The 20269-nt window shown below is 40.9% G+C and overlaps 1 protein-coding gene across 2 annotated transcripts in view; it reads left to right on the plus strand.

Moving 5' to 3' along the window:
• The window catches only part of PTCD2 (pentatricopeptide repeat domain 2), a 120719-nt gene that overhangs the window by 10031 nt on the left and 90419 nt on the right, over positions 1–20269 (plus strand). For both annotated transcript variants that reach the window (XM_089689018.1, XM_089689017.1), the window contains exons 2-3: positions 5741–5830; positions 9095–9224. In XM_089689018.1, the coding sequence (XP_089545144.1) occupies positions 5741–5830; positions 9095–9224 (220 nt within the window). The remainder of the gene's footprint in view (positions 1–5740; positions 5831–9094; positions 9225–20269) is intronic.

The raw sequence follows: 20269 nt of genomic DNA on the forward strand, positions 1-20269 counted from the left end.
TGGAATTTTTTTTACCAAAAACATGGAGCAGAATACATTTTGGCCTAAATTTATCACCAACTTTGAGTTTACTATATATTTTTTATAGCTGAAAGTAAAAAATATTGTTTTTCTTCAAACTTTTTGGCCTTTTTTTGTTTATAGCATGAAAAATAAAAAGCGCACAGGTGATCAAATTACACCGAAAGAAAGCTCTATTTGTGTGAAAAAAGGGATGTAAATTTCGTTTGGGTGCAGCATTGCATGACCGCGCAATTATCAGTTGAATTAGTGCAGCGCCGAATAGAAAAAAGAGGCCTGGTCGTTAAGGGGGGTAAATCGTCAGGTGCTCAAGTGGTTAATTTCATTCAATATCTGTTTTGTGTCTCGTAGATAGGCTGGTGTTTGTGATACCAGAGGCTGTAAAAAATAATCAATATATTCCCCACCTTCGAACAGAGGGAGCCTATTCCACTTACAATCGGTCATCTTGGAGGTTTGATCGGATCCTTATGTATTTTGGGTAAAATATATAAAACTGGAAGTCTAGGTGCTGAGGGACATAAAAATTCTTTCTCTTTTTTACGAATGATTTTGCTATCATAACCGATCTTTATAATGGCTTTTAAAGAGCGTTTATATATCAAAAGAGGATCATTGGGTAATAAAGAGTAGGTGGAAGTATCATTGAGTATATTATATACCTCTGTCATGTAGTCAGTTTTGTTCAATATGACCACACCACCTGTCTTATCTGTGGGTCTAATGACCATATCTTTATTTTCAAGAAGTGATTTAATAGCCTTACCTGAGGAAGAAGTAGAAGGGTGTTTAACCGATATGTTATCCAGATCTTTTAAAACCATTTATTTAAAAAGGCCCACTTATGAGTGTGCCTGCGGTGGTGGATTATAAGTAGAGGCATTACACAGATTGGAGTAAGTGGAGTTATCAGTATTATTATGCACAATAGGATTGTTAAAAAAAATCTCTTTAGTGATAATTGTCTGTCAAATTTAAGGACATCCATATAAGCTTGGAACTTATTCAGTTTCTTTTTTGAGGCATATTTGAGGCCTTTATCCAAAAGATTCAACTCTTGCTGAGTAAGTTCTTCTCTTTTTCATTACGTCCATTGGCTCTCTTTCCTCTTTCCCCTATGGTATCGCTTCATTTGCGAATTCTTCCCTCCCCTAAAAAACAGACCTGTGTACCCTTTCCGTTCTGTTGATGTTGGTTATTAGCCGTCCCTAATATTGTTGGGGGAGTGCTGGGGTCTTGAAATTAGGGTTTATTTTGCAGGCCCCTCCAATGGGGTCTCCATTGGGGCCTATTGAGGATTGGTATGGGACCCCTCTATTATTCCGAGGTGAGGAATATAGTGGGCATAACGTAGAGGTTGATGTTAATTGTTTTATTGATAACAGTTAGAGATAATGATTTTTATAGTTTTTATAGCATTTATTTAAATTTTTATTAACCCCACTATCGTGGGAATGTATCATAATTTTTTATTTTTATTCTTTAGTGGGCATATATTTAGTTTTATCTTCTTTTATATGGTATTCAGCCCTTTTTGATTCTATATTTATCTGTCACATATCCAGATCCGGTCTTTTCTTTGTTTATAATTATTAATTTCTTTCTGATTTGCTAATGGATTTTAATTTACTGTTTTTACTCTGTAATTTCCCCCCCTTTTTTAATAATTTTGGGGATTACATTGTTGGATTTATTCTGCTGTGTTATTGGATTATTTTGCCATGGATTTACTTATGACATTTTTTATATAACACACACCTCAATTTTTACTCTTAATATAATTAATTTTTAATTTTTATATATCCATTTGGGGTTTTTTTTGCCTAAATTGACCTTATAGGCTACAGTCGGGTTCTAGTAAGATGGTTTTGATCTTTATCATCGGTTATATGTATACCTGATATATCTACAGTTGCAAGAAAAAGTATGTGAACCCCTTGGGATTACGTGGAGTTTTGCATGAATTGGGCATAAAATGTGCTCTGAACATCATCTAAGTCACAACAATAGAAGAACACAGTCTGCTGAACATAATACTACACAAACATTAGATGTTGCCATGGTTTAATTGCACATAACATGTAAACATTCACAGTGCAGGGAGGAAAAAGTATGTGAACCTTTGGACTTAATAACTGGTTGACCCTCCTTTGGCAGCAATAACCTCAACCAAACGTTTCCTGTAGTTGCAGATCAGACCTGCACAACGATCTGGAGTAATTTTGGACCACTCCTCTTTACAAAACTGTTTCAGTGTAGCAATATTCTTGAGATGTCTGGTGTGAATCGCTCTCTTAAGGTCATGCCACAACATTTCAATCGGGTTGAGGTCAGGACTCTGACTGGGCCACTCCAGAAGGCGCATTTTGTGCTGTTGCAGCCATTGTTTTGTTGAATTACTTGTATGCTTTGGGTCATTGTCCTGTTGCATCACCCATCCTCTGCGGAGCTTCAGTTGGCAGACAGATGGTCGTACGTTTTCCTGTAAAATGTCTTGATAAACTCTGGAATTCATTTTCCCATCAATGACAACAATCCATCCAGGCCCTGAGGCAGCAAAGCAGCCCCAAACCATGATGCTCCCTCCGCCATGTTTTACAGTGGGGATGAGGTTTTGATGTTTTGACGTGCTGTGCCTTTTTTTCTCCACACATAGTGTTGTGTGTTCTTCCCAAACAACTCAATCTTGGTTTCATCTGTCCACAGTATATTTTGCCAGTAGTGCTGTGGAACATCCAGGTGCTCTTTTGCAAACTTCAAACGTGCTGCAATATTCTTTTTGGACAGCAATGGCTTCCTCCGTGGTGTCCTCCCATGTACTCCATTCTCGTTTAATGTTTTCCTTATTGTAGATGTGTCAACAAAAATGTTAGCATGTGTCAGAGATTTCTTTAGCTGACACTCTGGGATTCTTCTTTACCTCATGCAGCATTCTGCGCTGTGCTCTTGCAGTCATTTTTACAGGACGACCACGTCTAGGGAGAGTAGCAACAGTGCTAAACTTTCTCCATTTGTAGACAGTCTGTCTTACCGTGGACACATGAACATCAAGGCTTTTGGAGATACTTTTGTAACCCCTTCCAGCTTCATGCAAGTCAACAATTCTTGATCGTAGGTCTTCTGAGAGCTCTTTTCTGCGAGGCATGGTTCACATCAGACAGTGCTTCTTGAAACCAGTAAACCCAAAACAGGTGTGTGTTTTTTAAGGGCAGGACAGCTGTCAGCAACACATCCAATATCATCACACTGATTGGAGTCAAGGTTGGCTCACTCCTGGCTCCTCTTAGCTCTGGGAGAAGTCATTAAGCTAGGGCCTCACATACTTTTTCTTCCCTGCACTGTGAATGTTTACATGTTATGTGCAATTAAACCATGGCAACATCTAATGTTTGTGTAGTATTATGTTCAGCAGACTGTGTGCTTCTATTGTTGTGACTTAGATGATGTTCAGAGCACATTTTATGCCCAATTCATGCAAACCTCCACGTAATCCCAAAGGGTTCACATACTTTTTCTTGCAACTGTATGTAACATGAGTTTGAGCCCCCGGGTCACACTATTTTAATATGAACTTGCGGGGTTTGCATGTGTTTTTTATATACTTATTTTCCATCTCGCTAAGCCTTTTTTGATTATTACCCTGATGTTTCCCCTGTAATTTGGCTGATCTTAATTGATTTTTGCCTCTTCTGTTTACTAAGCTCCTAGTCCAAAAATATCCATGGCAAAATGGCGCCTGCACATGCGCGCGTGCACATTTTGCCCTTCACCAAAATGGCGCCAGCATAACGTGCATGTGCCATCTTCCATATAAATATAGACGGCACACATCATGGCAGCATTGGCTTCCCCTCTGAGGACATGTGTGGCACGAAACGCGCAAGGAGGAGCCAATTACGCTGTGACGTCACGCCGCCGGAGCCTCGTGAAGGTCCGGCGGCCATCTTAATTCTTGGATGGTTAGTCCTGTTTGTTTTATCACCAATGCATTGTTTTTAACCCATTCTTTTGGATTATATATCTTGGAATAAATATATTTTAAACCTTAAGCACATATTGTCACCTTATGAACTTTTATTATATATTGTCACTTTATGAACTTTTAATATTTTTTATCGCATTAATTTTTTCATATTACTGGGTCATTTTAACTACCACTTTTCTGATCATTTTAGTGCTGCACTTTGATTTTTGAGCTTTTTAAGGTTTTATCTGGTTACCTTTTGTGCATAGCTGCTTTCACCAAGAGCGCTCACTGATTTATGTCCCTTACCTGTCAAAGCCAGGTACCCGCTACCCCCTCCTTCCCACAAAGTGCCAAATGTGGCAGTGCAGGGTGGTGGGAAGGAGGAAGACATGCGGATCTTCCCCTTTTGGGTGGAACTCTACTTTAAAGTGGATATGAACCTCAGACATGAAATATGAACAAAGTATATCTCTCTTTAATGTGTACTTGTCTCTGTTAAGAGCATTAAGTGTCATTTCTGTCTGCTGCTTTGTTCTTCTGCTATGTGACAAATTTTTCTGATACCAAGAGAAAAGTGGTGATGGGGACGGAGGTCCTGCAGATTGACAGCCTCAGCTCTATTCCAGTGTGCTGTGTGAAGAGGGTTGTGTCTCTTCCTGCCAATCAGCTCTCAGAACTCTGCTCACTGAGCTCTCCATCCCCTTTTTTCTGAACTCTTTCACAAGCTTTATAAATTCTGAAATTTGAACATACGTAGAGAAGAGAAGGCTACAGATAAACAGGTACAACTTATGTAAGAGGATTAGTTTCATCTCTATGTATCACCTTAGGCTAGTCACTTCACTGGGCATATGAGGGTTTACAACCACTTTAAAGTGGAACTTCACCTTAAAAGGGAGGTTTTGACAGGTACCCACTTCCACTTCTGGTCTGATTGCTGTGGCAATCCACCTGAGGTTCTTCCCTCCCCACAATTTCCTGGGACACATCACAGGTTCCAGAAGGCTGTGAGAGCATTCACAAAGTACAGTGTGGCAGCAAGTATGGGGTTTAAAAAACAAACAAACAGGCTAGATTCACACTGTGACAAGTGGATGTAGGAATCACAGCTGTTCCCGCACCACAGCAAAAATGTGCTGCTCTGTAGAGATGCACAGGGCTGGCATTCATTCTTAATGAAACTGCCCTGCATCTCAACCTGGAGCATGTTTGTGGGTAGGGGAACTGCAGGGAAATCGCATGGTGCAAAAGCGCTTGCACAGCAGCCCACAAACCCAGTGTAATGTGAAACTAGCCTTATAGTCACCTAGGTGGATTCAGCATCACTCCAATGTTGCATCTGTCCCCTCTGCTTCTAAGACTGAGAACTGAGTGATCAAAGACTGCTGATCTTTCAGTTCTTGGTCTTCAGTGAGCACAGAGCAGGGACTGTCAGTCTCAGGCTCTCTGCTCTGCCTCTCCAGCGCTCACCAGAGTGCTGGGCTGTGGAGGGGGTGGGAGTGGCTGGCTCAAGTTCTCAGTGGCTCACTGAGAGCCTGAGCCAACTGCTGGTCCAGACTTCTGGGTGGATCATGATCGTGTGGTCTGAATCTTTTCAAAGCCAGCATTGGTTGTGTGACGCCAGGCGGCAGCAGGCTTTAGCCCCATAGAGAGACCTGATATTGGCTATAGCAACTGGTCCAGCTATAAGAGTTCTTTGTATGTTTTACATGAACATGCTCAAGTCTTTGATTACATCAATTTGTTTTTCAGGCGTACGTTACATACTTACTAATCGTATGCTCAAGTGTGACGTTTTCATGGAGAAGAAACAAGCCATCTCTTATCATATTCAGAATAAAGGTAATGTGTTACAAATTGAAAAGGAAAAAAAAAAGTACCTAATCATTCATTACATGTATTTATATAGAGCCAACAATTTTCGCAGTACTTTACATATTGCACATTTGTATCATTCCCGAAGCTGAAGGGTCTTACAACCTGTAGTCCCCATGTCATGTTCATACATACACGGGCCAAGTTTAGACAGGAGCAGATTAACCTTCCAGTATGTCTTTGGAGTGCGGAAGGAAATCGGAGTACCTGGAAGAAATACACACAAGCACAGGAAGATGATGTAAACTCCATGTAAATAGTGATCTGGTCAGGATTCAAATCAACGACCCCTGCACTTCAAGGGCAGAAGTGCTGATTGCTATGCCAGTGGGCAGTCTGTCACCCTTTATATTTGGTCTGCTGAACATTCCCACAGAGAAAGAAATGCATAGGATAGACAAAACGTTACAGTTCTCATGAGAGCAGAGGTTTAGGGGAAATCGTCCTGCAGTAACTGTATAAGAGGAGGAATCCTCGTACAGATTCCTCTCACAGGAAGTGAAGGAAAAGTCTCCCCAATGAGACAGACATAAAAAAATACGAGGTGGTAATTTTCAAGACTTCTTTTGTAACACGCAGAATTTCACATTTGCTCTTTTCTCTAACTTGCTGTCCATGATGAAATAGCAGACGTGGTACTGCATGTGGTCAGAATAGCACCAGTTTGCAGAGCTCCCAATGTCCACAGGATGATGTCTATTGTCACACTGACGTATGAAGGTCGGTGCTCCCTGTGACTGTGCGTGCAGCCTTGTACTGCAATCTGTTGGCGGTTTAAAAAATTAGTCTCAAAACTTTTTTGATACCCGTTTGTACATTGGGGGGGATTTAATAGCGCTGCTGCACCAGTTTTCTGGTGTTAATTGTTGATGTTAATGTGGTCAAGAATCATCAATTTTGGTTCTGACAGCGGCTTGTGCGCCAAATTCAGGTAGTTCTAATTTGAGCCAGTTCCACATTGTGGAACAACACTTGCTTCAAATTAAAAATAAAATACTGACAGTTCGCATCTTACAAAAGTGGAACTAATTGAGACCAACTTTCTTTTGCCATACAGCGAGAGAGGGGAGTCAGAATGGACCCATAAAGATGTGTATACATGTATTTGTGCTCAGCTCTCCAGCCTAGATCTTCATAGCAACTGTCTTAAATGTGAATTCTAGTAAAATTTAAAAAATAACGTAGTAGTCTTCAAAAAAAAAAAAAATCTTATTTGTTACCGTCATGTACTTATATATTTTTGGATCTTAATTGAACAAAAATGTTAAACACTAGCTTCCCACACACAGTCAATTTACTGCGGGCGGGCAGCACAGCTGGGCCCAGTGACGTACAGTGGATCACAGCTCTCAGTACCTGGCTGCTGTGAGCTGCCAGTGTATTATGTTATCGCGATGACCATGTACCATATGATTAGCTGTAGCCAATCACAGCATGTCAACAGTACTGTCATGAAAGCCATTCATGACAGTTAACTGTTGCTTATAACCATCATCATCACAGTGATCACTATGGTGACACTGAAGTAGTCTGATAATGGTAAGCAAAAAAAAAAGTGTATATATACGTGATTTGCATTTCTGGGTAGGGGGAGCGTGCGCACGTGTCACCCTACCCACGCCGCTATTGGCTGCTGGGGATGTCAATCACTGGGTCCTAGACGGCGATCATCAGCAGGGCTGTGGGGGGAGAGATCTACCCTGCTGATGATCGCCGGCCGGGACCCATGCTGCTTTTTATCTCTCTGCACAGCAGAGAGATACAAAGCAACGTGTCTCTCAAGTAAAACAGTACACAGCACATAATGTATAAAACACACAGCACACTGTTAACCCCAGATGTTAACCCCTTCCTGCCCAGTGTCAGTACAGTCTCAGTGCTTTTTATTAGCACTGATCACTGTATTAGTGTCACTGGGGATGTCAGCAGCAGTTATTCAGTTCTCATTCAGTGTCAGAATTCCCGCAGTCCCGCTATAAGCCGCTGATCGCCACCATCACTAGTATAAATAAAAATTCCAGTATATATACCACCATTTGTAGATGCTATAACTTTCACATAAACCGATTAATACACACTTATTGGTATTTTCTTTTAGCAAGGACATGTAGCAGAATACATTTTGGCCTAAATTTATGAAGAAATGAAAAAAAAAAAAAAAATTTATTGGATATGTTTTATAGCAAAAAGTCAAAAATATTTTTTTTTTTCCAAAATTGTCATCTTTTTTTGTTTATATTGCAAAAAATAAAAACCGCAGATGTGATCAAATACCATCAAAAGAGAGCTTTATTTGTGGGAAAAACATGACATAAATTTCATTTATGTACAGCGTTGCATGACCACGCAATTGTCCGTTAAAGTAACGCAGCGCCATATTGCAAAAAAGGCCTGGCCAGGAAGGTTGGTAAATCCTCTGGCGGTAGTGCAGTGCTGAATAGCAAAACTGCCCTTGTCATGAAGGAGGTAAAACCTTCCAGTGGTCAAGTGGTTAATATTAGACATTTGAGTCATTTGAGGGTATGTTCACTTGGGTTCTTGAATGTGCGAAGGACTGGCTTTAAAAGTCCATATTGGTAAGAGCTATCATTGTATAGTCAAAGTAATTAGCAGTAATTGCTAGGTTAGGCTGGGTTCACACCTGAGCGTAACAGGATCTATGTTTTTTTGTTTGTTTTTTTGTGGGGGTTCTTTTTTCACCAGGTGTATGTAGAGCGTTGGCTGAACAACAGAATGGGGGGGGGGTGAAGCACATCTGCTGCCCACGCTGGGCACCGCAAGTGCAATGTGCATTTGCAGCGTATTTCCAAACAGAAAACATCTGTTTTGTTGCGTGTTTCAGAAACACCAAGTTTGAATAGAGCCTTGGGTGTTGATTTACTAAAACTGAAGAGTGCAAAATCAGGTGCAGCCCATAGAAACCAATTAGCTTCCAGGTTTTATTATCAAAGCTTAATTCAACAAGCTGAAGGGAGAAACTGATTGGCTACCATATACAGCTGCACCAAATTTTGCACGTTCCATTTTTAGTAAGTCAAACCATAAGTTTAATGATTAAAGAAGAACTCCGAGCAACATTTTTATTTTCCCATACATATCCTGTACTTTAAAACATATCGTTTAACCCTCTTTTTGAATGTTTTTGCTTTTGTATTTGAATTACTTAGAAATCTGATGTTCTAGTTTATATAATTTTCTCTTCTGTGCACTATGCTCTGTTGTTTATTCCAGATTTGTATTTTGAAACCATTCAAAAGAAATTTCAGAATTCAGAAGTCATTCAAGAGAATGAATTGACACCAATGTTTTATCTGTGTGAAACTGAGTCAGATGTGCAGCTGGTGAAGAAATGCCTCCTCAGGTAAAAACATGATTATTTTAGGGTAAAGATGATATTTTTCTTGATGCACCTCCAGCAGGACGTGTAATATAAACTGCTAAGTATGATGTTATCGGAGAGTTTCTGTAATTTTGTTCTGGTATAGTAAAGGAGCAATCTGCCAAATACTGATTACTGTTAATTAAATATATATTCCTTGTTTGGGGGGGAGTTGACACTTATTTTATACACTATGGAGAATACAGAAGGAGGGGTAGCATCTTCAGAAAGGTAGAACCAGGCACTGCAACATTGGAATCTCACTACTCGGGGTTTTCAAGACATTTGGGAAGCCTATTTGTGATCTAGCCTGCTGAATGTCCATTTAACCACTTGCCCTCTGGAAGATTTACCCCCCCCCCCCCTTCCTGGCCAGGCCAATTTCTGTTATTCAGCACTGCGCTATTTCAACAAACAGAGCTTTCTCTTGGTGGTATTTGATCACCACTGGGTTTTTTTTTTTTTTGTGATATAAACGAAAATAGGCCAAAAATTTTGAAAATACTTTCGGTTACAAAAAATATCCAATAAACTCGGTTAGTCATAAATTTAGGCCAAAACGTACTCTGCTACATGTCTTTGGTAAAAAAAAATATCCCAATACATGTAGATTAATTGGATTGTGTGAAAGTTATACCGTCTACAAACTAAGGTATAGATACTGGAATTTACGCAGCTTTTACTTTGACTGCCTATCCCATTTCTTGAGGTGCTAAAATGCCAGGGCAGTACAAAGACCCCCCAAATGACCCCTTTTTGGAAAGTAGACACCCCAAGAAATTTGATGAGAGGTATGCTGAGTCCATGGAAGATTCTATTTTTTTTGCCACAAATTTTTGAAAAATGTGTGAGATTTTTTTGGCAGCCTATCCACATACAGGCTGCCAAAATCCAATGACCACTTTCAGGCTTTCAAAGGGCAAATTGCTTCATATCACTTCCTCATCACCTATCAAAGTTTCGAAGGCCCTAAAATGCCAGGATAATATAGCCATCCCCCTCAAATGACTCCTTTTTGGAAAGTATACAATCCAAGGAATTTGATTAGAGGCATGGTGAGTTTATTGCTGACATTATTTTTGTAACAGGGTTTTAAAAAGAAAAGAAAAAATAAATTTTTTGACACTTTTTGTTTACATGAGAAACCATTTTTTGGCTAGAAAATTACTTTGAACCTCTAAATATTATGTTTTTTTTTTAAAGTAATGGCCCTAGAAAATACAAAGGTGGGTGTTGCAATTTTTTGTGTCACACAGTATTTGCGCGGCAATGTTTCAAACATATAAATAGATACCAAACATGACATGCTGTAAAAATTGCACATGCGCGTGCGACGGCAGCAAGCTACATACATTTTTAATATCAATAGGCAATGCTTTAAAATCCTCTACATGTAACCATATATATTTACATAGGAGGTCTAGTGCTAGAATTACTGCGATTGATCTGACATTCGTGGTGATACCTTACATGGATGGAGCAATATCTGTTTACATACCGACACGAGACCGACGCTTGCTGTCGCCTTTGTGCATGAGCAGGTATTCTTTTCTGAGAAATCTGGGGTCTATTAGACTTCTAGATCTCTTCTCTCCCCTTAAAGCTGTTGTGGGCTTTTGTATCATGTCTCAAAAATATGACTTTTATCAAGACATAATATTATATGGCAAACAGATCAGCATAACCGGATGTTAAGAGTTAATTTTGTCTTGGTTGAACCACCAAGAATTCTAGTTAAAGAACTGGAGAGAATGGGTGAAGGGATTGTTTTTCTTTCCTCCTAGAGACAATACTATTTTGAAGTCTACAGGTGATCAAACACCATTATTCAGACTTCAATAAGCAGGTAAACATATACAAGGTCTGGACATGACAATAGAGGAACCAAACTGATTGTCTGAGAGCTTACCCAAACCTTGTAGAGTGTGATGAACCAACAGACCTCTGAAACTATTACCATATACTATTGTTCACCAAGGGTGAAAGCATTAACAATTGTTTACCATGAGCCCAATACAAGGGCCATGCAAATAGAGAGTTTTTTCCCTACACAGAGAAAAATGTTGATTCTGAAACAAAGGGGTGAAATTCAGGACATTTAAGTCTAAAAGTTCACTGTATATCATTACAAAAATGTATTACAAAAACAGATTATAAATAAGATGTCATAGACTTTAAACACCACTAAATACTCAGCAATGGGAACTATATATCACTAACTTGAGTATTGAGATGATGGGAAGTAAGATGTATTATAAACTAGCATTAGTTACATGTCTTATCAGGAAACAAACAGGATGGTACTTCAAGGAGGAATAACCGAATATACACCTATATTCCATGGTCCCTATTTAGAATAATATAGGTATCACTGCTATATCTGGAAAGAGCCGTATATTTTATTCCTGAAATTACCTGAAGATTCCACCCAAGGTATGAGTCATCTCAAATGCTCACATTGTTCTGTGATACATGACCGCCACCTGGCGGGCAGGTGAGAAATAGCTTATGTACACACATTTCTCAACTAGCCAATCAGGAAGCCTGGTGGGAAGGTATCTTAGAACAATGGACTAGTGGATATAAAAGCCCATGTGCTTTAAGAAAAAAAAAAAAACCCTCATAAAGACCTCATGGAAAGACCTGACATCTGAAGAAGATCTCTGCTGAAATAACTACTCTTCCATCTTTTCAAACTTCCTAAAACTTTAAACCTCTAAACTTATAACTTCCTACATTCTCCCCTATTGAATCTATCACTTGCCTATATATCAGTCTAAAGGCGTTCCACTGCCAGCTAAATCCACGGGAGAGTTGCCTAGTCTGACGTCCGGGTGTGGTGAGATGTTTATTTGATTTTGTATTAATTACTTTCTCTGTTGTGTAGAATCATAAAATTACCTTAGTGTATTACAACAATATTGGGTAGTTAGATATCTGTAGTCAGATACTGTGTTACTGTTAAAAAAACTGTTTATTGCCATATTATAAATTTTTCCATATTTCATAATTTATTGAATATTAATAACCAGAGTATCACATATCAAGGGCTTACTTCTTGCAATCCTATGGCCACGGCGTGCGAGAATATAACCTTTGAGATATTCGAGATTATTAATTATTAATAAATTTAATAAATAATCATATCATTTAAAAATTGTAATTAATGTAATTAGTTAGAAACTTGATTAGTGTGTCTTACATTGGTAGGATATATTTTTGATTGTGTGTACCAATATTCATTTATCACCAGTCTTTTGCGCTTTGTGTTAATATATATATAAATTTTGTACATAAATAAATTTTTATATTTATCTATTATAAGGCAAATTTTGTGTGTATGGTACGAAATCATATTGGCTAAAAGAATTCAAGGTATAATAATAAGTGGTGATCAAATTATCAAGGTGTCCAAATTATTGGGTTACTAAATATTTGCCGTATTTTAACGGCTGGAGGCACTGTAATATTTCATCTAAGGGAAAGGGACACGCCCTTTATAAATAATATATCCTTACATAAACCACCACAACATAAATTTGGAGGCACTGCTGAGATCCATAGAAATCGTACCATAACACAAAACGCACTGGTGATTGTATATTTGTACATTTTATCAAACATATATTTTGTATCAAAATGGCATCCAGTAATCACGGATCCACCTCTTCCAAGCATAACGAGGAAAATATGGCGGCTCAAGGCATTGAGCAGGAAGTTATGAAGCCAGCTCGGAAAGCTGCCGGTGCTTGGCAGAAGTATGTTGAAAATGAAGTAATAAATTATCTCCGCAAGAAATTGAATTTGGGGGATAGCAATAATGAATTTGTGGATGAAGAGAAAGAGCAGGCCATGAGTACCTTTGAGGACCTGTTCAACCAAAAGGGCCAGGTTGTTGGGTTTTTAATAGCATTTGCTGGAGCAGAAAGTGATAGAAGCCGTGACAGACTTCTCCTAGAAGCTTGGCCCATGTTATGGTTCATGACCGCTGGAGCTGCCCAGCGGACCATGACTCTAAGGGAAGAGTTGTCAGAGGCCCGCCTCTTGTTAGAAAGCAAAAATCAGGGCATTGAGTCTTTGAAAGGGAAGCTTGGTCATGCCGGTGTTCGTTTAGACGAATCCGAGAAACATTATGATAGATTGGTCGGAGACTTTCGAAGTGCTCAAGACCTATATGAAAGAAACTTTCAGGAATTAAAACAACTTCAAAAGAAGTATCAGGACTTAAAAGATGAGGTGGAGTACTTCAGATCAGAGAGGTTATCTCCTGTCAAAATTAAAGTTCACCCAGGGGATAAGCATGACCAGTCAGAACTTACCTTGATAAAATCTGAGCAGAAAACTCTGGAGGAGCAGATTATAAGGTTGACGGCCCAAATAAATTCTGGGGTCCAAAGACGGACTAACCCAGTCAAGCCAGAGGCTGATGAGCGGAGATACCCGCATCACAGCGAAGTATCTGATAGTGAGTCAGGGTCAGAATATAGGTCACCTCCTAAGCTTTCAAGATACACTCCAGAGCGCTCTGAAGAAAAATATGAGGTTTCATATAGGCAGGAAGGGAAATCCCAGGGGTCATTCAGGAGATATGACACCCCAAAGGTCATTAAGTTCCTGAAGGACACTGTTCCTATGTTTTCTAAGAAAGGGTCCCTTGAGATCACCGAACACATGAAAACATATGAACAGACGTTAGAGATTCTGGGCATTAGAGATGACCACACCAAAATAGAATTGCTGCCATGGGTGTTTGAAGAGAAATACCGGCAATTCTTTGAGACCTTGAGGGCCTATTCCAATCAGTCCTGGAGAGAGGTTAAACATAAGTGCCACATGGAATTTGGGCCTTATAAAACTGTAACCTCTGCCAAGGCTGCGGCCTACAATTTAAAGTGTGGTCCTCACCAAAGCCCTGCAGAATTTCTGGCTGTCCTCAGAAATGCCTATTTCCTGGCTGAAAAGGATCCCAATCCTAACCAGCCAGAATTCAAGACACTATTCTATGAAGCATTACCTGCTTACATAAAATTGGGACTTGCAAAGGATTACAGAAAGGGATGCTCTCTTGATTGGTTGGTGAGAGAGAGTGACTATTTATTCTCGATCCAACAGTCCAGTGAGGGCGGGATAAAAAGAGAACCCAAAAATAGCCCCAAGATAGTAGCAGCCACTACCGTTTCCCCTCCAAATCCAAATTTGCAGGCAGAGAAGAAATCATATGCGGAAGTAGTCCGTGGGGGTAAAACCAATGGTTCCCCTAGATTTGTACCTCAAACCCAGCAAGTGAAGGAGGTCCATAACTTTGCACCCCAAAACCAGTGGGTGAGAAAGGATAGACAAAAGCCAGGAAACTACGGTAGTGGAAGTGAGAAGAATAAAAAGTATGGTAAGGGTCAGTACAGTGAGGAGAATCAAAGGAGTCAATGGTATCCTCAGAGGTTCTATTATCCTCGCCAAAACCAACATGGGAATTTTTATGGGAACCCCAATTTCAACAGGCCCCATAATTACAATAAGAATCCCAATTTTAATAAAAACTCCGACTTCCAAAGATTTCCTCCACGCCAAGAACACCCTCAAGCTCAAAGGGGGGATACAGTACCCCAGGCTCCCTTTAATAACAGGGAGACCCCAAAACCTCAGAGAGAACAATGGCGTCGGGACCAGAGCAGTAGTTCTGACTCTGAGTCTCATTACCAGTCCCGTCCAAAATACAAGCGTAAGTATAGGAAAAGGGAGAATCAACAGAATGACTCCTCTGAGCGTATTGGACAAATAGAGGCACAGGTCAGCAAAATGGCTGAACAAATGGACAGGCTTGTCACTCAATTTCCATCCAATCCTTTTTTAGGAGCAGCTCCTGTGACCAACCAAGGGTCACAGAATTAACAGGCAACCAAGCCTTAAACCAACAGGGGAGGACACTGAGTCAAATGACAGGAGATGTGTGCCCCGTCCCTGACACGCCTACTAATGGAGAAGCTAGTTCTCAGGCAAAGGGGGACCAGTTGTTGGTTATTAATGATTCTCCTGTTTTTCAGTGTCCATCTATTGCCCCTAATATAGTCGCAGCATCGGAAGTCATCAGGATTGACAAGCCAGACGGAGCACCAACTTCTAGTTGTGCTTCTGTCTTGAGACAGTCCAAGAATCCCACCAGGGAGGATAAGGGTGATGTGTCCACCACATGCGGTGAGATAAGAGCTAGTCATAGGTTATTGAAGGGCCCACAGATCTTCAACCACACTAATTTCATGTGTGAGCTGACTGAATCTGATGGGAGATATTATGCCACAGTACAGGTGCAGGATGCCAGTGATCTTTCTATTGTCGGTTTAATAGACACTGGATCCCAAGCAACCATCATGTCACAGGAACATTTTGACAAAGTGGCGAATGTCATGCCCACCAAACCGAGACTTAAAAGTTTTGACAGCTCATTGATTGGTGTAGGTGGAGACCCGTTACAAGTCATGGGTACCGCCTGGCTTAAATTGAAACTGGGTAATAAGGAACTGAGACACCCCATCATCATTGCCAGTATCTCCCAGCACCACATGATAATTGGGATGGACTTCCTAAAAAGGCTGAACACCATAGTTGACTGTGTGAACCAAGTCCTGTGGTCACAGGTAAATACCCCAATTAAATATGGGAAACTTAAAACTCCCCATTCCCGACAACACTGCCACCTGGTGGAAGAAAGGCCTGGATCATTAGAAATCCATTTCAGGAACAGCCAACTTCCTGATGTAACGGTTATCAAACCTGATGACCATAACCCTATCAGAAGAGATGAGGAACACATTTTTAGAATTCCCCAAGATAAAATAAAAGATATTTCCCTCCAAGATGACATCCTTACGATATCTTTTCATCAGGAGGATAAACCAAGAAAAGGGGGAGATCACACCCAATTCTTGACAGGTATTGAAAGGGTTAACAGCGACTTGTTTATCCCCATCCGGATAAATGGTCTTAATAGGTCAAAATATGCCAAACTAGATTTGAGACAGGAACACAGCTTTGTAAGCCATGGGCTGATAAAACACCTGACCGAAATGGAAATGATCCGTTTCTCCACACCTCAGCGTCATTGGATTTCAGACTCCCTTGATGACTCTGATGATCACAATTCAATGGCTAGGTGTCTCTTAAACGTCACTGTAGGAAACAAAACAGCCACCCATGTGTTCCTAGTCTTGGATAATCCCCAAACGAAAATTTATTTTGGCAACGATATATTACATCGCTTTGCAACGCAAGTCGACCTAATTAATGACTGTTTATGGAGTCGACTAAAGGGGGACCCCGAAAAATACCAAAATCTGGACTTAGCTTTAAAATCCCAGCAACAGATGCCTTATGCTGTTGAAGTCCAGGTAGCCCAAAAGATTACAATTCCTAAGGGCATAAATAATTTCATACTCCCCATCCAAGTTAAAAAGGGACATAGACTGAAGGGGTCAGATGCATTAGTATGCCTCTCCCATAAAATGCAGGGGGAGGGACTGAACATTACACACACGCCCCTAGTCAACACACATCAATCCCCGATGTACATTTACATACATAATCTGTCCAATCAGGACATCGTCTTACCCAAAGAGACCCTTATTGGTCTAGCGGTAGAGACTGAATATTATACCTTTGGGGTTACTAACCAGGTGATTGGACTCATCCCCGATGAATATTTGTCGGAGGAACAATTAATTGAACAAACATTCCATTCATTACCAGAGGGTATTTTCACCATAGAGTCCATTTATCCATTCGATTCTAAAGATGGCACCTGTCGAATCGAAGAGACATCAATTGTCTTTGATCACCCAATCAAAGAACAAGAGTACCCCAAAGAACCTGGATGGCAGGAGAACACACACACACATCACATACCCAATGACCTCACCACGAAACTTGAAGAGGCATATGAGATAGGTCAGCCGGAAAGCTTTCCTGGATTCAAGGAGTTAGTGGAAGAGATGGTGGCCCTCGCCGACGCGTGTGCCAGTGATCTCGACCGACAATTGCTCCGAGAGCTTCTCCTTGAATTCCAAGAAATCTTTGCCAAGGATTCTTACGATTGTGGGACTACTGACCTACACATCGCTAGGATCCAAACAGATCCAGATGCCCCACCAGTATTCGTAAGACAGTATAGGTTACCATTAGCTTCCTATGAATCTCTAGCTGAGATTATCAGGAAGTTACATGAAAGGGGTATAATTAGGCCCATCCACAGCTCCTACAACCACCCGATCCTGGGTATCTTAAAACCCAATGGACAATGGCGTTTGTGCGCTGACCTCCGTCAGCTAAACAAACGTGTGTACATGTCAGGATGGCCTGTCCCATACATAGACCAATGTCTCGCCCAGCTCCAAGGATCCCAAGTTTTCACAGCCTTGGATTGTGCACAAGGGTATTGGACCATAAAGGTGAGTGAGGAAGACCAATACAAACTGGCTTTCAGTTTTGGAAATCAACAATATTGTTGGGTACGAATGCCTTTCGGATTCATAAATTCCGGACATGAATTTGCTGTGTTCATGCACAAGGCCATGCCAGACGCCTTCGAAAGGGGGACGTTGGCATATGTGGACGATATCCTGATCAAAAGTACGGATATGGCCAAACACATTACAGAACTTCGGCATGTCCTGGGCCAATTAAAAGCAGCAGGAGTAAAACTGTCCTTACAAAAAGCCCAGTGGTGTCGCACGAAGGTAAACTTCCTAGGCCATGAAGTTACTGCTGAAGGTTTGAACCCACAAAAGAAGAAAGTTGAGGCGGTTCTGAATTGTAAAGTCCCTATTAACCTTAAAGAATTGAGATCATTCCTAGGTATGGTAAACTACTCGCGTAAGTTTATTGATAATTACGCCGAGATAAGCAAGCCACTGCTTCACCTACTGAAGAAGGATGTCGAATGGTCGTGGGGTAAGAAACAGGAGGACGCCATGAAGGAGTTAAAAGAACGTCTTACACAAGCTCCGTGTCTCGGATATCCCGAAGGGGGTAAAAATTTCTATCTAGAGACAGGGTTTACGCAGGTAAGTATGAGTTCTGTTCTTTACCAGAAACGTGATGATGTCAGTAAGGTGATTGCCTATGCCAGTAAAACTTTGTCCCCGGTTGAAGTAAAGTTCAGTGACTGTGAAAAAGCTCTATTGTCCACCGTGTGGGCATTACAGAATTTTCGCAGTTACATTCAGGGAGAGAGAATCATTGTTGAAACGGCACACCAGCCTTTACAGTATTTAAAGAGTGAACGTATCAAGGGAGGAAATGTGTCTAATAGCCGCATCACTGCTTGGACTTTGTCTTTGCAAGGGTGGCCTCTTGAAATTCGGTACAAACAGAACAAGGAAAGTCCAGTAGCCCAGGGCCTAGCCGAGCTCCATGATTGTTCCGCAACTACGCCTGCTATGGAGGGCCCGGACACTGACTTTCTGGAAGAACAACTGTTCTCTCCCTACAAGGTTTACGATGAAGAATACTGTAAACAGCTGCCGTGTGTATATGTGGATGGTTGTGCTTTTCATCACAAGGATGGGGAACAGCTCCAACTAGTGGCAGGTATTGGAATCGTTTGGACCCAAGGTGTCACCCCAATTTCTGTGGGATACAAACTTGGACCAAAAAGCAGTCAGGTTGCTGAACTTACTGCAATCCTTAGAGCAGTTGAGATGGCTATAGAGTTCAACATTAAAGAGTGTGCCATCATAACCGATTCCAATTATGTCAGGAATAGTTTTGTGGAGTATTTCCCTAGGTGGAAGCGAAACAACATGAACAAGAGTAATCACAAACCCGTGAAACATGGTAAGCTCTTTTGTCACATCGATGAACTGGTAAGGTCCAATGATCTCACCCTGCACTTCAAGAAGACCAAAGGCCACTCCAAGGTTCTAGGTGCCGAGAAAGAAGGGAACGATCTGGCCGATTCTCTAGCCAAGGAAGGGGCAATCACCGGTGAACTGTTAGACATTGACCAATTTTTAGGTACCGTACAGGTTGAAGCTATCACCAGGCAACAGGCCAGAACAGCTGGTGATCCGAATGCATTACAGTGGAGTCACGATTCTCCTAGTGAGGATTTAATTACTGCCCAAAAAGAAGACCCAATAATTGGCTTGTTTTATAGTCATATAGAAGATCCCAACCAAAATCCCATAAATAAGGAAGTATGTAGTGGGAAGGAGGATTTACGTATCTTAATGAAATCCAAATCCCAATTCTCTTTATACCAGGGATTGTTGATACGAACCTCAAAGGGTGGCGTACAACAATGGGTCGTCCCACTTAAATTTAGAGGTTTGATGCTACAGCATGCCCATGATGCTCCCACTTCCGGTCATCGTGGAGAGAAGATCACGTATGAGATCCTGCGGGATTATGCCTACTGGCCTCATATGTTACGTGATGTGAAGGAATACTGCCAAGGTTGCCTAATATGTCCCCAATTTCAACCTACCAAGCCAACTCACAGAGCACCTCTCCAGAAGAGGGGGATATGTATGCCTTGGTCAGACCTTCAGATGGATTTTATTGGGCCAGTAACAAAATCTTCACGAGGAAATCGGTATATGTTAACAGTTACATGTTTATTCACCAAGTATGTCGAATGTATACCAGCACCAAATAACAGCTCCGAGACATGTGCTGCATTGCTAATAAATCATGTATTTTCACGTTTTGGTTTACCTCAGAGGATAGAGTCTGATAGAGGATCGCACTTCACTAGCGAAGTGATGGCCAAATTGTGGAAGATTTTGGGGGTTAAAAGGAAATTGCATATCGCCTATCGGCCAGCCTCTAGTGGTGGTGTAGAACGATACAATCAGACCATCGTTAATGTCCTTAAGAAATTTGTTAAGGAAACAGGCAAAGATTGGGATGTCAAACTTCCACTGGTCCTGATGGCGTTGAGGGCTACTCCGAATACAGTTACAAAAATGTCATCTTTTGAACTGATGACAGGTAGACGGATGGTACTGCCCCAGCACTTATTGTATCGCACTACA

The sequence above is a fragment of the Staurois parvus genome, unplaced genomic scaffold (genome assembly GCF_062004578.1).
Source record: "Staurois parvus isolate SC_StPar_1 unplaced genomic scaffold, SC_StPar_1.0 ptg000466l, whole genome shotgun sequence".
Taxonomy (NCBI): domain Eukaryota; kingdom Metazoa; phylum Chordata; class Amphibia; order Anura; family Ranidae; genus Staurois; species Staurois parvus.